The sequence below is a fragment of the Lagenorhynchus albirostris genome, chromosome 6 (assembly GCF_949774975.1).
Source record: "Lagenorhynchus albirostris chromosome 6, mLagAlb1.1, whole genome shotgun sequence".
Lineage (NCBI taxonomy): Eukaryota > Metazoa > Chordata > Mammalia > Artiodactyla > Delphinidae > Lagenorhynchus > Lagenorhynchus albirostris.
The window spans coordinates 86,731,571-86,754,854 of record NC_083100.1 but is presented as its reverse complement, the minus strand read 5'-3'; the positions used below and the strand labels follow the sequence as shown (position 1 = coordinate 86,754,854).

Below are 23,284 nucleotides of genomic sequence, written 5' to 3'. Positions count from 1 at the left end.
ATACTGGACTTCATTCATGAGGCCCTATAGTCTGAAAGGGTCTAGAAGGATCCTGCTTTGTTTGATATCTAAAACTATGCCATCTGTGGAAAACCTGTTGCTTTTTCACTATATACATATATCCTTATGTAGAGATGTTATAAAATATGTGAGGAAGAAAACATTTTTGCCTTAGTTTTTGTCATACTGTAGGTACTTTTTCTATTTCACTTCTTCTGTCTTCTCTGGACCCTATGTCTCCCTTCTGCCCCTAGATTCCCGATTCCTTCTTAGAATCATGCTGTCCATTATGGTAGAAACTAGCTACAGATGGTTATTTAGCACTTGAAATGTGGCTAGTTTAAACTGAGTGTAAAATAAACACCAGTTTTTGAAGACAGTACAAATAAAAAAGTTATAAAATATCTCCTTAATATTTTTACATTGATTATATGCTAAAATTATAATATTTTGACATAGTGGGATAAATAACATACATTATTAAAATACATTATTTTAATATAATCACTTATTTCATTTTACTCTTCTAGTATGGCTACCAGAAAATTTTAAATTATTTGTGTGACAAATTATTTCTAGTGGATGGCACAGCTTTAGGCCATCTCCTCTTCTCACAAGACTACTTTGACATTCTTATCCACTCTTATGATTTAAATTTAATCAATATGGTCCTTAATTTTTTATCTTTGGCTTTGGTCTCTCTCCCAATATTGTTCCTTCTTCCAATTGTCACTTGATAACCTCTTCCGTGATGTCCCATCAGAAGTTCAAACTGAGTATGTCTCATGTTAAACCTATAATCTCCCCACAGAATCCCCATTCTCTTTCCAACTTCAGTTGAGCTATCTCTGTTCTTCAAATCACTTAAGTAAGTGAGCTTGGTATCTCCAAGGACTCCTGTCCATACATCCAATCAACTGTCATTGTTAGGGGCATCCATTTCCTTCTTTCTGTGTTCACTTATTGTCATAGTTACTCATTTGGATATCCATTAAGTCTTGTCTAGACTATGGCAAAGGGGTCTTATTTACTTTCATACTCATTTCTCTTACCTCTTTAGTTTGCATATTTAATATTTATTTTATGTCTTCATGGTGATGGTTGGGTTCAAGTTAATTAATACAAGTAAGAATTTTTATTACCTAGTTATATTCTATTTAGAGTTTTAAAAGTGATTTTGCATAATTATTTTATGTGATTATTCTAGCAAGCTAGTGGTAAAAGCAGAAGATTTAGTAGAAGACAAGGAAGCTTGGAGAAATAGAAGTGTTTGAGGACATGCTGAGAACATATTTCTCCCAAATTCTGGTCTAGAAGTTTTTTATTTCTTGTGGAGATAGTGAAGATTTTTTTTTTAATTTGGAGTATAGTTGCTTTACAATGTTGTATTACTTTCTGCTGTACAGCAAAGTGAATCAATTATACGTATACATATATCCACTCTTTTTTAGATTTCCTTCCCATTTAGGTCACCACAGATCACTGAGTAGAGTTCCCTGTGCTATACAGTATGTTCTCATTAGTTGTCTATTATACGTAGTAGTGTATATATGTCAATCCCAATCTCCCAATTTGTCCCACCCCTCCCTTTCTCCTTTGGTAACCATAAGTTTGTTCTCTACATCTGTGACTTTATTTCTCCTTTGCAAATAAGTTCATCTGTACCATTTTTCTAGATTCCACATATAAGCAATATTATACGATATTTGTTTTTTCTCCTTCTGACTTATTTCACTCTATATGACAGTCTCTAAGTCATCCATGTCTCTGTAAATGTCACAATTTCGTTCCTTTTTATGGCTGAGTAATATTCCATTGTGTATATGTACCACATCTCCTTTATCCATTCCTCTTTGATGGACATTTAGGTTGCTTCCATGTCCTGGCTATTGTAAATAGTGCTTCAGTGAACATCAAAACGGTGCATGCATCCTTCTGCATTATGGTTTTCTCTGGATATATGCCCAGAAGTGGGATTGCTGGGTCATATGGTAGCTCTATTTTTAGTTTTTTAAGGACCCTCCATACTGTTCTCCATAGTGGCTGTAGCAATTTACATCCCCACCAACAGTGTAGAAGGGTTCCCTTTTCTCCACACCCTCTCCAGTATTTATTGTTTGTAGATTTTTTGATGGCCATTCTGACCAGTGTGAGAGATAGTAAAGATATTAAGAGCACTGCCTGGGAAGTCAGAAAAAACAAAGTTCAATCTTGGGCTCCACCACTTGCTAGGTATTGTATATGTTATATTGTACAAGTTACTTAATCTCTCTGAGCCCAAGTTTCCTTATCTATAAAATGAGGAGCTTCCTCACAAGATAAAAAAAGAATGTATATAAAGAACTTTGCCTAGTTTGTGTCTCACAATATTGTTTTAGAAGGGTTAAATGTAGCGTGAATAGTAGTTATAGTAGTAATTGTTTTATCAGGTTGTCTTGAATCAAATGATGACCATTCTCTCCTTCATTATGATATAAAAATCATGCCAGGATAATTTTGATTTATTTCAATTCTAAGTATTATGATAGGATTTGGAACTCATCAAAAGCAATTTCTTGCTATTAGTTTCATTTCCTCAATACAGCTGTGTGGAGGAGAAGGAAGAAGACTCACTCTTTTCTTGTTTGTTTACCAATTTTTGGTTGATATGGAAATTTTCCTCTGAGCAGCTCAAGATGTGTCCTAACCAAAAATACCCTTTAATTTTGAAGAATTCATATTCATCACACAGAGCAGTTTAAAAAGTGAAAGGCAGCCATTGACTCTTGGACTTAAAATTAAAATGAAGCAAAGAAGAACTACAGAAACCAGGAGAGAGAAAAAAAAGTAGAATTCTTTTCACCCACTTTTATATTATACCTAATTTTTGCCTAGGGTTATAAAGTATTAATGCAGATTGTTCATGAGGCATGGGAGTCCTAGCAAAATGATTCTGAGGAAAAAAATAAGATGTTGGGATGTCCAAGGTGCTTATCCAGTTAGCAAAGTCTTTTTCTGTTTTTATTCTGTTTTGTTCTCCCCCTGAGGAAACCTGCTCAGGATTCCATGTATGGAGGTTGACTGAATACACCAATCTCAGTCCTAATCCTGAAAGCACTTGGTATTAGGATATCCATTAAATGACAGCAAGGTGTGGCAGTGGGAAGTGACTGACAGAATGCTAGGGAGATAAGTGGCTGTGGTGCTGTCCCTGGAGAATTAGCTGCATCCTACAGGCTAGAGGGCTTTAGGTTAGAAGTCTGGCTCTAAAAGTGGATTAACAAGTGGGCCATAGTTTCAGGGTGGGAAATCAGCTTGAAAGGAAAACCAGAGACTGGTCAGTATGGCAGATGGTTAGGGAGTATGTCTTGAGTCAGGGATGGGAGCAAGTTGAGATGCAGTGGATGTTCTGACTTCCCCGAACCATCATGCACTGTATCCCAGGTCCATTTGGCAGCTTTTGATGTGGAGAAGTAGGAAAGAAGCATGAGAATCCAGTAACGCTTGGGACTGAGAATCAGGACCATTCTAATATGGTGGCAAACCTGAACTTTTTGGAAATGCTCATAGTACTGGCAGAATTAGAGGCAGAGGATTTCAAACAGGCACCAAATATCTGTAATGTTCTTGGTACGATGCAGAGCAACAACACTGAAAAAATACAGCGTCTGACTTTAAGGATCCTACAATTTGGCAGAAGGGACACGCAACTCAAATAGATAACAGAGAACAAAAGAAGTCAGGATATGATTATCTGCCAAAATATAATAGGAACAGTAAAGGAGGTCAGAGCAGAGAGGGGGAAATGGGAACTTACTTAGCAATAGCAAAGAGCACAGCACAATATCCTACTCTTGGTAATTTCAGATCATGTTGAAAAAATTGTACCAATAAATGAAATAACGTTAATCTCCAGTGAACCTCTTTCTAAAGCAGAAGTACAAATTCAGTCTCAGTTTTGTTCTCCATTTTCAATCCTACCAGCTTGGATTTTAAAATAATAAGATATTGAAAATGATATTAATTTAATATGCAGCAGAAACTGCTCAACCCTCAGATCAGAGGAGCAAAACTCCTAGAGGTGATTGACATCTGGGGTCACAGTCACGGATATTCCCAGATCAGTCAAGTTTTCTATGCAAATAAAGGGGGAAGGGAGAGAAAGTCTGAATCAGAGAGAACTTGTCCTATTTACAAGATGTTGAAGCTGCCCACCTCCACCTGACAGTTACCATGCATACCTTGAGCAGTTTTTCACATCTCATCATTTTTCGAGAGAAGACACACAGATATACATTTTTTTTAAAAAGTAAAAATTCTCATGTTTCAATTGGAAACTGATTCAAAACACTCGAAAACATTGTTCAGGCCCAACAACATATGTCTGTGGGTTGAATTTGGTTGGCAGTCTGCCGGTTTTCCACCTCTTCTTGAATTTATAGCTGTTCCTAAGAAAACAGGAGCAGGGTGTAATGATTAGAGAGAACTAGAATCCTCCAACTAACTTCTGTACACACAATAAATCGTAATAAGTGTTTAGAGACTGACTAGCACATTGCTTTATGAAAAACCTCCATTTATCTGCAACTTTTTCATTTAGGTCCTTGTTTTGTTTGTCTGCCTTTCACGACTAGGCTCAGTTTCCTTACTTGGAAGAACAAACTCTTCTGCTACCAACCCTCTTCAAAGCATTTTTTTAAACATTAAGATATGTCTCCAAAAGGTTAACTTTTCTAAATAATAGCAAGTATAGTAATCCTTAGTTTCCCTGATTTTCACAAAATCACAAGATATTGGATTCCGACCAGAACATCTACACTTTTAAAGGATGAATTGTTGTAGGGGAAATAAAAGAGAGTTTAGTATGTCTTAAATGGTGATAATAATAGTAACAACAATTTAAACATATGTGCACACATGCATACACACACATACATGTGTGAAATTCACAGTGCATAGAATGAGGAAATGTAGCCCAAGTGTGGTTGTATAACCCATTTTATCATATGTGTTATCTATTAATAGATGATTATAAGTTCCAGAAGTGGTCATGACAATGGATATAAATGATGTGGGAGGACAGACAGAAAAAGAATTACTGTTCAATAATTTTTTAATTAAAAAGGTAATCCTGATAGACATTTAAAAACTCTAACATTTATGAATTCCTTTTTTACTTCAATGTGTCCAAGACAAAATCCTATAGTTTGCTTTATGAGGAGCCTAAATTAAGATAGAAATTTAGCTACATTACTTCAAATTACAGTAACACTCAATTAACTGGAACCTAGTTCGATAATGCATATAACCATCTCTACCTCCTCCCTCCTGGGGAGAGGCCTCTGAACTCTACTTTGAGGAAAGAGAAGCAAAACAGGACTTATTTAAGTGGGAAAATATCCCCCGAACAAACCCTGGGTTGAGGTTCCTAATAATACAGCTGAAGCTCTTCAAGAGACTATAGCATCATAAGAGCCTTTAGTTAACCAGTCTAGAAAGGACACAATTTAAGATGTATAATATACAGAACATATTGAAGTATCTTCAAAGACTAGGATTGGAAAAACTCAGTCAGAAACTTTTAATTTAAATAATGTGGACTGCTAAATATTTTTTTTGCTATTTTGACATTCTTGGCTTCATGAAAGAAAGCCTCACTTCCACAAAATTTCAGATTAAATTTGAAAACAACAATATTTTGTGGAATCTGTTTTGTTCTCACACTAAACACCCTTTGATATTTAACAAGCAAGAGAACAGTTTTCCAAGTGTTCAAGTTGACATTGTTTTACTCACACTTACTATGTTCATGATATAAACATTAAAAAAACAAACAAACCAAAAAAAAAACTTGCTGAAAGTTCTGCAATAGACCTAGATCGTTTGTGGTATGATACTACTGGGTTTTTCATTTATGTAAAATAATTCATTTTGCAGCAATAGTTAGGACTGGATGTATGTTCTGGATAGCTAAACATCATATTTTAATTAATCTCAAATAGGATACTCATAGTATTACTTTCACGTACCTATGTGTCTGTGTGTCAATTTTTATACTACCTACTTAGCTACCTGCTCACTTCTCTCCTCACTGTTCTCAACTGCGATCCACACCACTCCCCCAAACCACCAACATATTCCAAAGTGAGGTTAACTTCCAGAAAACTTAATTAGAGCAAAAATATTAACAAATATGAACCTAGTATCAATGGGCTTTAAAAATAAGACACTGTAGTAATTGGTAACATTTTTAGGGCAATGCAGATACGAAATAGAAAATAACTTTATATAATTCTATAGACTTGTTTCTCATCAAAGTTCAGTGTGCATTTGAATCACCAAGGGTGATGGCCAAACATGTCCTTTCTCAGGCTCCTCCTCAGTCTTGCTGAAAGGAAATATCTTGGGAAGGTGCAGTTAAATCTGCATGTTTATGAAGCTACTCACACTGACCCTTGAGAATCATTGCTCTATAGCTGTCTTCTTCCTCACTTCTAGAGATACCTTTTCATTTTCAACTGAAGTTGAGTTCTTTGTGACCCTAACTTCCAGGAGAAATCTTAGCTTAATGCAGGTGATTTTTAACTAATTCCAGTGAAATGGAGTTCTGTGAGTACAATAATAAATTATAACAAGTGATTATGGCTTTTAGTCTGCACTTGTGATACACAAATCAAGTGTGTTGCCCCCTTATTTACAAGTCCCAGTGCCTCAGCGAGTCCTTCCTCATTAGGCATTTGTTTTGTCCCTGACCACAACTTCCTCTATTGGAAACCTGGTCATTCATTGCCTCATTCTCTTGCTAGGATGAAAGTCCTACCTCTCTACTGAGAGTCTCCCACGTGGGTAACTGAGCTAGCTCTGAACAAATACCCGGTGTTCAGAACTCTGACAGTAACAAACCTCCTGGTTGATAACAATCTGCAAATCTGAACTTCTGAGTATCACTCCTCAGAATGGTTGTTTCTTCCCACCTGATAGATAAATCTTTCTATTCAACTTTGATACCCAGTTGCCAGTATTTACCAAGACTGTAACCAGATATTTCTGTAATTATTAGACAAAACTGCACCTACTGTCAATATTTGTGGATAGGAAAGCTCTCCAGTATCTGTTCACTCCAGATGGAGGGCCAGATCCTGGTCCTTTTTCACCTAGATAAATCACGAGAGATGACAAGTCCTTCTAATTTAAAAAAATACACACACACACACACACACACACACACACACACACACATATGAATTATTTATATAGAAAGAACGTTATCCTACCTCACACCAAACACAATTATTTCCAGAAGGATCACAGTTCTAGAAAAAAGTTTAGGGACTTCCCTGATGGCGCAGTGGTTAAGAATCTGCCTGCCAATGCAGGGGACATGGGTTCGAGCCCTGGTCTGGGAAGATCCCACATGCCACAGAGTAACTAAGCCTGTGCACCACAACTACTGAGCCTGCTTTCTAGAGCCCGCGAACCACATTGAGCCCACACGCTGCACCTACTGAATCCTGCGCACCTAGAGCCCGTGCTCCGCAACAAGAGAAGCCACCGCAATGAGAAGCCTGCGCACTGCAACGAAGAGTAGCCACAACTAGAGAAAGCCCACGCACAGCAACAAAGACCCAATGCAGCCAAAAATAAATATAAAATAAATAAATAAATCTTTTTAAAAAACGTTTAAATAACAAAACTCTTTAGAGGAAAATATATGAATAGTCTTTGTAGCTTTGGATTAGGCAAGAATTTCTTAAGAGGACAAAAAAAGCACTAATTGTAAAAGGAGATAAATGATAAATTGGATATATTAAAGCTAAGAACCTCTACTAATGAACATATTACAGTAAGAGAGTAAAAAGCAACCTACAAATGAAAAAAAGGATCATTATTGCAACATATATATTAAAAGGAAACTTGTATCCAGAATATAAAAACAACTCCTACAAATCAGTAAGAAAAGCACAAACACCCTAATAGAAGAATTAGCAAAAGTTTTGCACAGGTGCTTCCAAAGAATATCACACAGCAATCAGCTACACAAATGAAAATTTGAGTGAAATAAGCCCAGCAATTAAAAAGTATATACTCTAAGTTTCCTTTTATATAAAGATCAAAAGTAGGCAAAACTAAGAAGACAGAATGTTGATTATCCTTGGTGGGGTGAGGTGGGTAGTGACCGGAAGGGAGCTTCAGAGGGCTTCTGGAGTGCTGATGATGTTGAGTTTCTTGATTTGGGTGTGGTTACAGGAGCGTGCATTCAGTTTGTGACAATTCATTGAACTTATATGCAAACACAATCGTATACATACACGCACATAAACACAAAAACTATTTAAAATGTATTTTATGCATATATAATTGAGCAAGAGAGAAACCAATTTTTAAATGCATTTTAAAAGATATGCTGAAATGTTTTATCTTAATGGTGCTGTCATTGTCACAACAGTGGACTATATTACTGTCCCATTCTCAGACAGGTCCCTTTGGCACTGAAATACAATTCAGTCAATTCAGAGTTTGAAGACATGAGCATTAGGGAAAGACTAATTGGATACAATAACAAATTTGCTAAATAAAACAAATGTCATCCACATTTTCCTACTGTCAATTACTGACTCCCGTTAATTACTGTCAAACACTACGCAATATGCAGCTTCCTCATATTTTAACTTGGGCAGGCCAAGATAGAGATGGAGGGAACCTGATGTATTGCAATCAATGTGTGATTAGATTTAATCTGCTTGGTAAAAGGGCTTTGCAACTGAGTCATGTACTTTAGGAAATAAATACTATAGAACATGAAATTGGAGGAAACAAGCAATCGCAAGTTGAAATGTATATTTGTGCACTTGATACTCTTCCAACAAAGATCAGAGAATGAGCCCTGTCCCAGAGGGTGAGACTGCTTGTTTTGCCAGTGTTTTTTAATTCTGTGGCTGCCGAACAACTTCTTCTACAGCTGATGTTTTCTCCTTAAGTGACATTTCATCATCCAGTGCCCTAAGATAGTCACCCTGTTTTCCCTTAATTGATACTTGTATGCAAGAGGCGGAAAATGGCTCAGCATTTCTTGCTATATTAGTTCAAAACTGACAGAGGAAACAGAGAAGAGATTGCACTGCTTATGCCCCTTATGGTTTTCCTGTGTATCTAAGGAGATTGCCATTTCATAAAATTTCTTATGCTGCCTGAACATAATTACAGTAATGCAGGCATTTTGTTCCTATTTGCTTTTCTATTTTTTACTGCTTACCTGATCACCAGAGGGAAATTCAGAAGCAGTTTCACTAATCTTAACTTTATTTTCTTTTATGCCCTTAATAAGATGTAATTGTACCCTTAGACCTCCCTTCCGTAAATGCTTCATTTTGTCATTCCGGTGAAGCCTTTACCTTCCTCTTCATTTGATTGGTAACAAGAAGCATTAAACATGTACCTGGAAGTTCAAAGTGAGGTTCCTGAAGTTTTTCCCCCAAGTCATGGGGTGCTCTTTTCGTAAGATTAGTGTTTACAAATAGATGCTGTGATATTCTAATTTAAAGTTAATTAAGAAGCATCCCATGAGAATGCTCCCGTTCATTGTGCAGCCTCAGTGGCTGGAGATCCATTCTGGGTCCTTTCCACCAAGTCTTTTGGAATGGGATTATGCCTTAAACAAAGGCATCAACATTTCCAGGGATCTATAAGAGCCCTTTTTTTTTTTTAAGATTTTATTTTAGAATTTATTTATTTTATTTTATATTTTTTGGCTGTGTTGGGTCTTTCTTGCTGCATGTGGGCTTTCTCTAGTTGCGATGAGCAGGGGCTACTCTTCGTGTAGTGCGCGGGCTTCTCATTGCGGTGGCTTGTTGAGGAGCTCAGGCTCTAGGCACGCGGGCTTCAGTAGTTGCAGCATGTGGGCTCAGTAGTTGCAGCACACGGGCCGTAGAGCACAGGCTCAGTAGTTGTTGCTCATGGGCTCTAGAGTGCAGGCTCAGTAGTTGTGGAGCACGGGCTTAGTTGCTCCACGGCATGTGGGATCTCCCCGGACCAGGGATCAAACCCATGTCCCCTGCACTGGCAGGCAGATTCTCAACCACTGTGCCGCCCAAGAGCCCACTTTTTTTAATAGAGCTGCAAGTTTCTCCTAATCCGGCCCTAATCAACTGTCTCTCCCTAGGTTTCCCAACTAGCCACCCCCACTCTGTCATTTGTTGTGGATGTTCACTTTGCTTTTCCTGAAATCTTGTGATCTCAGCTTGCACTGCCCTTGATATCCCTTCTCTGCCTTTTGGATCCTATTTATCATACAACATCAAGTTCAATGTCACCTTCACCTGGAAATTGCCCTCAATCCCATTCTCCATTGCACTCTTATCAGACTTCATTGTAAGCAAGCATGCTTATGTCTAACTCTACCCCAGAATTCTTAACAATTTTTGTAGAAACTGTGGGACCTAGCAAGTCAGTTTCTCAGGGTAGAGGCTCAATAATTATTTGAAATATAAAACCAGTTGCTTTGCTCCCAGTAGGTTGGAGACTAATGGGCTAAGGTGCTCAGGGGATGAGAGGTAGCAACAAGATACCAAGGTGGCCTACCACACAGTTTTGGTCAGTAGTTATTCTACTTAAAACATATTTTATATTTTACTCATCATTTTTACCATTTAGGATACCCATATGCAATGACAATAACTGTATTACAATTTATCCATGCAGATGATCTGCCAGACTTTGTCAGTAAATGCAGTCTATCACCCAGATTTCCTGATATATGTTAACTAAATGCAAAGCCTTATTATCACATTTCCTATATATAATACCTGCCAAAGTCAAAGACAGTGTTACCCAATGGGGTGGCTATGGTCAAATTCCTTTACTGTGATCTTCCTTTCTCATTATATTTGACATTTTTGAAACTGAATTTTATTGTACTCTCTCCACTTCTGAAAGTGGTCTGGGAAATTAGACTTAATAGAGATGTAGAAGCCACAGGGAAAAAAGAAAAGGAGAGTGAACCGGGAAGAAAGTGAAATTAAAATGTTATTTTGGTAAATGGATGCTCTGGTGGAGATGGCAAACAATTGCAATGCAAGTTAATTACTGACCTGTCAGGCAAGTGTAGCACAGAGGTTGTGCCACACGTTACTGGAGCTACCACTGCCACAAGTCATTTCCACAGGGGAACAAACAGACCGTGCTCTACCACAGATGAGTGGAAGACCTTTCCAGGGGACAGAAATGAGTTTCTGATATCATATTCATCTGTGGAGTTTCCACACACTCTTACTAGACCTGGAGAAGCAACTCATCTTACACATTCCGGAAAGGGAATGGGGTCATATTGCCACAGAGGGTTCGTGTGTGTTAAGGCAGAGAGGACCTTGGTGGTGACCAGACAGCTCACTGACACACAGTGAAAACCCAGGCTAAGACCCATGGAATGGGAAGACACTGGGGCACACTCAGTGCTTATCTCTGAGACAGTTCTCCTCACAAAGTCTTTAGTGAGAATCCATGTCAGGCAAGAGAGTCCTTCTATTCAGAGAAAAAAATGTTAAGCACCTGAAGAAAGCTGAAACTCCAGGGAGATGTTCTCTATTGTTAGAACACAGAGCCCTGCTAAGTTGCAAGGTGGTCAAAAATGCAGTCATTTTTTAAAAATAAGAAATAAAGAAAAGGGTTATCTGAAATGGAAATATGGTATTGTTCATATTTTTTGAAATTTTGTATGATTTTCCAAGTATACTTTTATGTTGGCCTCAAAAGGTATGAAAAGCATTGCTTCTTTGCAGCCTCTAACTTATGAAATATCCATCGTTCATTGGCCCTTAGAGCCACTGGGCAGAGCAAGTTATACATATTCTTTTTAAAATAAGAACTAAATTAGGTCAAAGACATTCCTACTGATAATGCTTCCTAAGCTATGTACTCTGGCATTACCTAGGTTCTATATTTGTTTTCCATTTCTATATTCTGCAAATATTTATTCAGTCTTTATTGTTTTGTCAGAAAGCACGGGGACATTTATAAATGATTAAATAGAAAGACTTACATGATCTATACTTAATATGGATGCACTTTGATCGTTTTATCTACCTGATCTCTGTCAGATTTCCTTTGGAATTCTTGTTACCTTGTTTTTCCAGACACAGTTGCCACTTGACTTGGCGGTCTATGACTAAAGCAAGGATGTTTGGAGATGCAGGACTTGAGCTCTGTCCTGGGACTACTTTGAACAGGTTGTGGCACCTTGGGGAAGAGTCTGTATCCTTGAACTTCAATTTTCTCTGCTCTGTAGCATGTAGATAATATCATAATGCCTATTCAGTTTCTACTAACTCAAATAATTCTTAATATATTTTTATTTTAATGTTGCTGATGGGAAAAAGATGTCAAAAATACACTTTCTACCTCAAAAGGGCAAGCTGCTGAGCCTTAGTGTAATTAACAGAGTGCAACAAATAATTGACAGAGCAGCTTTGAAATTTATGATTAGATGAAATATCACATTCATTCCTATTTGGGTATTTGCAGTGTGAGTGGGAGAATCAGGCCCAGAATATCACTGAGCCAAGCCTGTTGAGCAGAGCCAAAGTTTGTGTGGCTCTTATGAAGTGCATTCTCATCACTGTTTCCTGTTTTTAAAACAGTATTGAAAGTGGAACTAGTGTAACATCACAAGCTATTCTTGCTGTTCTCTTGGTACATACAAAATCAGGAAGTCTACAGAAATTGTGAAGCCAGTCTTAAGTGATTTACATTTCAACTTCTAACTCAGGGATATTTATTTGGAGAGTTTTGTAAAAATCAAATGGGTATTTTAAACACATGCAAAATGAACGAATGTGTTGTCATTAGTCATTCACCATGCTTCTGTGTGCCTCCTGTAAGAATATAAATGCATACGTCATCAATGTTTTTTCTAATAGAATTTGGTAACAATGATGATGATGATGATGATTAGATGATATGTTATGAAAAAACAAGAGAAATACGGAATAAGCATGTAGATCACATGAAACTTAAACTTAATATGACTTATAGTTAACAAAATGTTTCATGTTACGAAGTTGCAATAAGCATAGAAAGTAGAAATAAGTAGAAATAAGTAGAAATAAGCTAGAAATAAGCATACAAAAGTATTATTGATTTTACAAGTCCTCTACCAAATCTAGAAAGTTAAGGGTCAATGAGAAATGAAAATACAGGTGGAACAACAGAATACGATTTCAAAACCCTGTGTATATTCTTGGAATAATAACTCAGAAAGACTCACAGATTAGAGCTCTTCATTGCCTTTCTGAGTATATTCTGAAATTGATACTTATGTTCCTGGAATTATATTCACTCCCTGATGCTGGGAGCAAGTTATGATGGACCCTGGGGTTTGAGGGTTTCTCTCTTTTTTTAAAAAATATTTATTTATTTATTTAGCTGCCCGGGTCTTAGTTGCGGCATGGGAGATCTTTTAGTTGCAGCATGCAGGATCTTTAGTTGAGGCGTACAAACTCTTAGTTGCGGCATGTGGGATCTAGTTCCCTGACCAGGGATCGAACCCAAGCCCCCTGCGTTGGGCGCGCAGAAACCCTTGAGGGTTTCTTTTGACTCAGGGTTGGGAAGACTTTATATTGGAGTTTATTCCCCTAGAACCTTCTTTCATAAAGACTCAAAAACTAGAGCACCCTGGCAGGGCCATCACGTCCCACAACTCCAAGAGGCACCCTTTACTAGAATGCAATGCTAATATCCTATTCCTAGTCACAAATGCTACCTGCCTCTACTTTTACTTAAGATCACAAACAAAGTAGAGTAATCAAAGGTTTTCTACTGTAAGATATTTTCCTACATAGCCGGAGGAGTTTCCAGTATGTGATTCAGGTAAATGATTCCCTGAGAGTTCATGGGAAGTCTGACTAATCATTTATGACAGTGTGTTAATTAGTTTAATCATTCCTCTCCCATATATACATCTAAGTGATTCACTGAGCAGATGGATGTAAGTAAAAAGATGTAAGTAAGGAAGAATGGATGATGGAATTTCAGATATGTTGACCCTGTAGATGAGATGGGGCCTAAGTAGGTGCTGCAGTGGGGGGGCTTTGGCAGCCAGAACGTGAAAAGGATCATAGTGTGCACTGTAGAGGAAAACATGAGTATTAGGATGCAGGTGAGGAGAAAATGGGAAAGTTGGAGTGTAAAGAGAATGAACTGTAAGTGGGGTCCAAATACAACTTGCAAAGTTGGCCTAAAACAGCCTTATCCACCAGCTATGAGAGGTTTCTAACAGGATGAATAAGAATAAATCATCTCTGAACCCACAAGTACGGCAGTTAGAAGTTTCACAGCCACCAACACAGCTGTCATTTCTGGCCATTAGATTTCCTTCCTCCTCTGTCCTCCCTCCTTCCTCAGTTCCTGCTTGGGGTGAGGGGGTCCTGCTTCCTTCTGTTTTGCACTCAACTCATCCATACAAGACATTTGTGTATTATGCCAAGGAAAGCCCTCTTCCCAAATTCTCTCCCTCAGAGTGTCTAGAATACCAGCCTCTTACAGCACTGGTGGGCTTAGAAGGGATTAGGCTCTCCGTTAACCCTTCAGCCCGATAAGAGGATAGAAAGATGATCAAACTCACCCACACTGAGGCTAAATGCCATTTTCTTCATGAAACCCAATGCTTACCTTTTCCTTGAATTTCCTTGGTACTATAGTTTTTCTTCATGACATATTTCAGTATCTACTCTATAATATCACAGTTATTTACATACCTCTGCACTGCTGAGCCCTTTGCCCGAAATGCCCAACCTGCCCTGACTTAGCTCCAGCGTCAGCTGATCTTTTGTGGACTTTCTCTCTCCACACCTCCCAGTTCTACTGTGGTCTGATGTCATTGCTTCTCTCCCCACCTGGCACCACTCTATTCTCTTTTAATTATTGATTTGTTTCTTTATCACACTCACCAAACTACTGTAAAACAGTTGGTTGAAACAAACAAACAAAAACCAAAAACACAAAAAAGAGTTATCTCCAGCCTCTAATGTAGTGCCTTGCCACTCAGGAAAGTCTCAGTAACCGTTAAACAGATAATTTATTTTCTGTGGGTAGAAAGAGGTTTGTGTCATTTTCTGTATTCTTCTCAGAGCAACGTGGTGCTCTGCAAAATCAGAAACCACCAAATATTTGCAAACATGAGAATAACTATGAATAGTATCAAGTGAATGCCATTGATAGAACAAAATACAAAAAAAGCTGAATAAAGAGAAAAAATTGAGTGCAATAAATAGAGTTATCAATAAAAAGTGAAGATGAGGTCAGTTGGGAAAAGAAGTGATGGCTAGAGGAGTGAGAAAAGAGAAATAACATTAACATTGGTAGGGGGAGAGATTAGCTTAAAAGAAAGATCTGAAGGAGGAAGATTTTGAAATTCTTTTCTGTAGACTGTCCTCGAGAAAACAGATGGGAAAGCCAGATAAGAGGCTTTTAAAATTAATCCAGCCTTTTGACAGTAACCCATCACCAGGCAAATTATGGGTTAATTGTCAAATCAATACAAGAATGCAAATGTTGATTTGACGCTGAAATTTGTTCAGAGTTTGAGAAACAACATGCCGTATAAACGGCACCTGGTGGGGCTATGTAAATACAGTGGCTTTATGCTCTTGGTCAGAAGAGAGTGGCTTTAGCCCGAGTATTTCTCTTACCAGTATTACAAACGCACCACCTTAGAGTTTTGAATCTAATGAATAATTTGGAAGATCAAGCCTTCAATGTACTCCAAGGAGAACCCAAATTTTTTAGAAAAGATTTATATGTTTAATCATAGATCCCCTCAACCCTCACTCAAATCCTTGGGCATCAGATCATACCAAAGCATTTACATTGTTGCTAAAACTACCTGAAACTACTGAGCTCTGTAAATCTGCAGTAATACTTCTTGAGCTCCCAGACTTTTACACAACAGTATCAGAAGTGAAAAGGAGCCTACAGATCATAGCAATCCTTTTAGTTGCCCATACCCCCTCACTATCAATTTTTTCCAGTGATGAAACAGAGGTCCACGGACTTGTTCAAGGTCACAAAGCTGGCCATTAGAAACAGTGCTGCACTAGAAGTCATCATAGGCTCTTTTTATGCAACCAGTCTGATTATAATGAATCCAAGGCCTCCATTACAATCACGGTACCTAGATTCTCATTCTTTCATTCATCCTTACTTCATCCACTGAAATATACTCTGAAAAAAACTCATGCTTTTATTAGTAGCGTCTTTATAAATATAAAAAATCCAGAGATTTGCTTTATTTTGAAATAATATCTCTTGGCTAAGAAAAATTGAAGGCCTCAATAATAAATAATACACAGAATAAAACCAAAAATGTTTACCCTGTACTGGTGTACGTGGAGAAATAACTATTTATATCATCTGCATGTGATTGCATTTACTTTTTTTTTTTTTTTGCGGTACGCAGGTCTCTCACTGTTGTGGCCTCTCCCGTTGTGGAGCACAGGCTCCAGACGCGCAGGCTCAGCGGCCATGGCTCACGGGCCCAGCCGCTCCGCGGCATGTGGAATCTTCCCAGACCGGGGCACGAACCCGTGTCCCCTGCATCGGCAGGCGGACTCTCAACCACTGGGCCATCAGGGAAGCCCAATTGCATTTACTTTTCAAAACACATTTATATATAAAAAACCCTATCTTATTCTAGTTAGATATAGAGGTAAGATCCCTTATGCATACATTAGTACATACATACATCTGATACATTTTAAAGTCCTTCTTATTAATGTAGCTGTCATCATATTGCTGTGGAATAGCGGGGATAAGATTTCTTTCTTTTATTCAAATTTTTATTTCAAATGTTGTCAAAAGAGCTCTCTTATTCTCAATTAGATAAGTTTTTAAAATATATCACTCATGTATGATTATGAAAATGAATATATTCAAAATAAATTAAAATAAAATAAGTAGCAAAATAAATTGGTTAAGGAATTCTTAATAAAACTGTCCTGTAGAAAGCTTTGTTAGATATAACTGAAGTACAATAAACTGCAAGTGTTTAAAGTGTACAATTTGATCATTTTTAATATATGTATACTGCTATTAAACCATCACCACAATCAAGATAACAAACATATCCATCACCCACAAAAGCTTCCTTGTATCCAGAGTCCACACTGTCCCTAGGCAATCACTAATCTGTTTTCTCTCATTTTATGTTAGTTTGCATTTTCAAAAATATTATGTAAGTGAAATCGTAAGTACTCAATGAGTACTTTTTTGGTGGGGGGCTTGATTTCTTTTACTCTGCACAATGAATTTACAATTCATCCATGTGGTTGCATGCGTTAGTAATCCATTCATTTTTATTGTTGAGCAATATTTCATTGTGTAGATAAACTAGAATTTGTCTATCTATTTATCTGTTGATGGACATCTGGGTCGGCGGTGGCGGGGGGCAGATAAAATAAATACTCCTTCACTTCTTGCTGCCCACTGTCCGTAAGAAAATTGTTAGTCACTCTGATCCTCATTTTTCTCCACTATAAAAATATGAGTTTAATGTCAATATCATAGAAACTTTGTAAGGATTAAACCAGCTCATTGCCTGGCACATAGTAAATACTCAATAAATATTAACTTCTTTTCTCACTCAGTTGCCTAACTGGTTTCAATTATGAGGAAACACTTTTCCTCCCGTTAAAATGCTTTTATTCTTTTCTAATCCTTTTAGTGTCCACTCAACTTGAACATTACCGTGATTCTAGCCCCGTTGTCCGTCCAATCAGGTAGAGGTACCAAAACAGTTGGCTCCTTTAAATATAATACTTCTTTTGGATTATATTGGCTTCTATAACTGACTGGTGACATTTTTTTCTAATGTTGTACCCACGTGCCTAGGCTAGCTATAAAATGTCTATATGGGTGAGACATAGAGAGGACACTCAGGCTAGAAGAGGGTCTGTTTCTAGAAGCTTTGAAGCTATATTTGCATTGCAGATATCCTATTTAAAAAGAGTAGATGTATTCATTTGAGGAACTCATGGGGAGGAGCAGCTGAAAAGGATTATGGATTTGGGAAGCAACTAAAAGCCCTCCTGGTCCACCCACCCAATTTATTTCCTTTGTTTTCTTTTTCTCAATTATTGTTTTCTCACAGCCGCTTCTTTAAAATTTGCCCACACTGGATTTTCCTACCTGAATCAGACTCCTTCCATTAAAATAAATATAAATAAATAAATAGTGTCGATGTGTTGATTTTCTGTTTCTTCATATTCTTCATAAATATTATATCCAACTAAGCTACTAAATATAGTTCAGTTGGCAGATGGCAGTGGACAAAGGAATTTTAATTTTTCCCTGTGGATATTGCAAGTGGGGGTGGTGACTGGGACTCTGCACCATGCTAATGAGGCCAAGCCGACATATTTGATAGTCAATGGGACCAGCTTGCTTTCCTCCAATTTTACACACTTAAATTTGACCTTATTCACAGGGGTTTTTTGTTCACCAAAAAAGGCTGCTGGTGGTAATGTCTGGAGGTGGGTTGGGATGGGGTGGGTGATAGATCAAAGACGTTGTGAATGAAAAGAGCATATACCCGGAAGATGCTTAGTTGGCAATATCATTTCTATATAAGGTAGACCATATCATATTGCCATTAGGAGTTCCTTAATCGAATTAAGAAACTACACAGAATTTGAGTGTGCTATCTATGAACTGAAATCCTCTGGCACGTATACAGTACCGTCGGAATACAGAGGTCCAATTGATAAAAGCACTACAAAGTAACTACCTTCTTCTTCACCAAAGAGGCGGAGACTATTTCATTTTTGTACTTTAATGATGTATAAGGATATGCACTCCACCAGGAGTTTTTCATGGAAAAGCATATACTTAGAATAATATAATGCTTTTATATTTCATCAGGATAACATTGTAATATGCAGAAGTCTACAAATTCTGATACCTCTGTGGAAACACTGAATCCCACCCGCCAAGGCACTGGAGCTGTGCAAATGAGAATCAAAAATGCCAATAGCCACCACAGCAGGCTGAGCCAAAGTAAATCCATGATCCTCACCGATGTTGGGAAGGTCACTGAACCTGTAAGTCAAATACCACAAGTTCCCTGATATATAGAATTTTGTAAAAGAAGGGGGGAAAAAAAGCTAATTAGCCTTGTTTTATTTGTTTTCCTAATGTGCATGAGAAAACTGTTTTTGTAATGCATTTTATCTTGCCTACTTATAGTCATAATTATATCCCCAGTTGCAAGAGAAGAGCTGGGCTTAATCCAGAGTGATAAAGTGGATTTGGAGCTAGACTGAAGAGCACCTTTGACTCATTTTAAGGGCCTCCACTATCATGCTTCAGTGTCATAAAAATAATGAGGTTATGCTAGCATGTGGTGTTTGTACTTCCAAATACAGTACATCACTTTGAAAAGCCAGAGGCTAAAATTAGCTAAGAATAAACTGAGAAAAAAATCTTTTAAAAAAGTGAAAATCTCTTCCTTAAAATCTCCCAACAATATATGATATTGGAAATTACAATCTGATTTGGAATGAGCTTGAACAGTTGAAATGGTGTGGAGATTTAAGGTTTGGAGAGGAAGCCATTTTGTCTCCATAATGTGTCATTAGGAAGATTTGAAATAAAATAGTTAGAGATGAACTCTACTGCCAGTTGTGTCCCTGCCCCTGCACGCATCCTGAGCCACTAAACACACTGATTGCAATGAGTCTCCTCTGGTTAATTTTCTTCCATAATGGTGGTAACTTGCAGCTGAGGCCATAGGATGTTACAAAATTATTTATGCAATGTTAGCCACTCTTTTGGACCCCGGATCTATTTTGTTTCTCACAGTGAGAGCAAGAGCAAGAAATAGGTTAGCTGGGGACAGGCTGTGAGTCCCAGTCACCCTGCAGTAACATGTGAGCTATTAATTGAGTGTTCTGTTAATATCATAGGGGCCTATGAAATATTCAGCTCCCTAACTGAGTTATTAAATGAGATCAGCTTGCTGAGTAGCATGTTACCGATTATATTTATTCGCTGTTTTTCACTCGAATTTCAAGTGCAAAATTAACCCACAACGATCTCAGGAGCCTGAGAAATGTATGGTTTTAATCATCCTTTCTTCAGGTATTATAGACAAATTTAGCATGAGGAAGCCAGTGATTATATTTTGAAAGTGAGAAACATATCCCTAGTTAAGGTACTGAGAGATGCATTTTTTTTTCTTTATTTTCTCATTTAAAAGTATTATCTGCTGGGAGGCACAACACGGCCAGCCTGACTTGGCGTTGAAACCTGCTAAAACGTTCCTCAACCATGAACTTGAGACAATGGTTAGAGTAAATTATTGGAATCTCTATAATGTATTATCAGTAAGAACTGTACCTTTGGAAAAGTTTAAAAGTTAAGTATATTTAATGATGCCTAACATATTTTATTGGCTGTGTTTAACAAAAGGCACTATGCCGCAGTTGTTTTTGACAAGCATGAAAACATCACAGCATGAGACTGCAAAAGGAATTATGGAGAGAAATTACAAGTGATCCATCTCTCAATGAATTATCCACCTCAATAGCCCGCAGAACTCAGCTACCAATTAACACCTACTTTATTACATGTTGGGATGTACTTAATAACTTTCATGTGTTTATGCACTATTACCTTGACTGATGCCTCTTGTACAATTAGGCATAATTGGCATATCAATATGCAAAAGTTAAAAGGATTAACCCTCTTAAAACTAATGAGCATTTCTGTATCCAGCTGCTAAATGAGACAAAATTAGCATTTTTCACTTTTGGGCAGGATTTTATCATGCAGTTTCTCATTGTTGATATTACCTTGTTACATAACTTTAGTTTGGGCGGTTATATGCTGGACTGCTGGAGAATCAGTTTTCCAAAGTTAAATTAGCTATAATTATCCCAGCTTTTGTTTCCGCATTCTTAGCCTCGGCAATATGTATTCCTCGATAAGGAACAAAAATAAAAGTTACTTTTGGTTATGTGTGCTCGGTGCATAATTATATAAAAGGGGTATTTTAGTGAGGATATGTCATTTCACCGAGAAAACTTGGCTCAGAGATACTGTATTGAAAGCTTGCCATGGCACTAATTTTCTTTCTGTCTCAGTTCTTTTCATCTCTTTTTTTCCATGCACAATTTTCTGACTAGATACTGACAGAATGTAAAGTATTTTGGCATATTTATTCAAACAAGCCTGTTAAAGATATCTGCTCAAGCTAAACTAAAAACTTGATTTTTCAGAAGTTGGAGGTTGGGGTAAGGTCAAAGGGGGAGATTTTGAACTTAGGAGAAGTGGGAGGAAATGCACACTAAAAATGTGTGCACAAGTTCACATGTGGTATGGCTTGCTGTAACAGAGATACATTTAATCTGTACAGAAAAAAATTGAGTACTTAGAGACTATATATGTATTATGCATCCTATTTAATATATATGGCATATATATACTACTTGTCACTTGCATATCAATTCTACAAATCTAATATGGACTTATCAGAGTATATAATAACACAAAAATCTGGTATTACACATTTCCATGATTTCACTTATTACAAAAACATGATACAAATATTCTAGGGTCAAATCAATTGTATAATTTTGTCATTAATTCATAAAGTCCTCTTAAAATTTTGCTTAATTAAAAATATATTAATATGACTGTGAACTCAGAACACAATATAAAATTCTCCTATACATGTCATAAGAGCCTGTATTCTTGGTATCTTAAATCGAGGAGTATTTTGAAATGCCAATATAAACATTTATTCTACCCTGTGCAAACACAGGTGAATTTACTTGTTGAATTAAAAGTTTTGATTGCCTAAGTGCTGCAGGGAAGCATTCCAGTAAAACAAGTATCAATACTCCATTAGTATTTTATTGGTGGCATGCATCATTTTCTTTAAACACCAAACAATCATTTTTATGTGGTTCATAAGATCAATGCATTTTCAAAATTCAGAGGCCACTTTGCTTTCTAAGAAATGTTGGAGAGGTGGGAAATTTGGACATCTAATGACATGGTTAGTAAGAAAATTGCTTATTTGTGAGAGCCATCTGGAGACCTTCATTTGGTGGGGAGGGAGTGCTCTTTGGTCTCAGTGATTTGTTGTCTCACCCTGAGCACTGGAGTGAGACCTCTTAAAGGTGGACTGCTGATTTACCTGAATGTGCTAAACACAGAAGCAGAAGGCTTAGTGAACGTAAATGGGGGCAAGTAAAGTGTGCCTCTCTAAGGGCTAAAAAGGCTAATGTGCAATCCAGCAAATAGCTAATGCAAAAGGTTTAATGTGGCTTTGATGTTATTTATAAGAGGGATGCCCAGCCTACTAGACAGTTTGAAAATAGGTATTAATGAAGAGTTTAAATAGCCCAAGTCAGGAAACTGCAGACATAGGATTTGCAGGCAGGAGTAGTTCCGGCATTTAATACTGGTGTCTTAAGCAGCAACATGTATGAATATTCACCATTTCCATCTTGTAAACCCTGCAGAAGTGCATCACTCCATTCATAGCCATCATGGACAGGGAAATATTTTTTTTTAATTAGTGTTCAGATAAAGACTTAGGTCAAGCCATTCCTAAACATTAACATACAAGACTCTTTGTGCTTCTCTTAACATACAGCGTTCCTTCATTTTTCTTTTTAATATATTATAAGGAAAAAGAGGAAACAATTTTCCTTTGTTTCTTACTTCTGTGATTTTAGGATACTTGCCAAAGTTGTGGCTAGCTAAAAAGGCAGACATAAAAATTGCTACTAAAAATATAAGCCTTCTGTTTAGCAGAGATTTTGAGAAATATTATGAGGCTGTAGGACTTGTCCATGTTTACTTCAAATCAAGCTTATAGATAGGTTTGAGGCTTTGTTTGTATAAATTGTCCTGAAGTGGATCCTGATATTTAATTAAAATGACACTAAATCACATTGAATTGATAAGACTTGGCATCTCAAACAAAGGTAATTGCCCGTATTGGTTTTATACAAAAATAGCGCTGCTTGGAAAATGTGCAGCCAACACAGACTGTCAACTCCATTTATAGATCAATATGTGAAAACCATTGATCAGGCAGGCATGTATAACAGTAACACTTTGCATTTATTTGTTGTTTTTATACCACATTAAGGCTTACAGGATTATAGGCTTCCTAAATATTTTGACTTCCTCATAAATATATGATCTGTTGAATGTTAATTAAATGAGAGTCTGCAGCCATCTCTAAAATTGTTTTTAGTTTGATGATTTCCTTTTATTGCTGTGGATCGTATGATCTGAAAATGGA

The 23,284-nt window shown here is 37.2% G+C and overlaps 1 protein-coding gene across 1 annotated transcript in view; it reads left to right on the top strand.

Annotated features, from left to right (window-relative positions):
- Positions 1 to 23,284, top strand: part of ARHGAP15 (Rho GTPase activating protein 15) — a 621,527-nt gene that overhangs the window by 10,187 nt on the left and 588,056 nt on the right. Inside the window, exon 2 of the mRNA XM_060151513.1 lies at positions 18,886 to 19,064. Within this exon, the coding sequence (XP_060007496.1) occupies positions 18,900 to 19,064 (165 nt within the window). The 5' untranslated portion in view covers positions 18,886 to 18,899. The remainder of the gene's footprint in view (positions 1 to 18,885; positions 19,065 to 23,284) is intronic.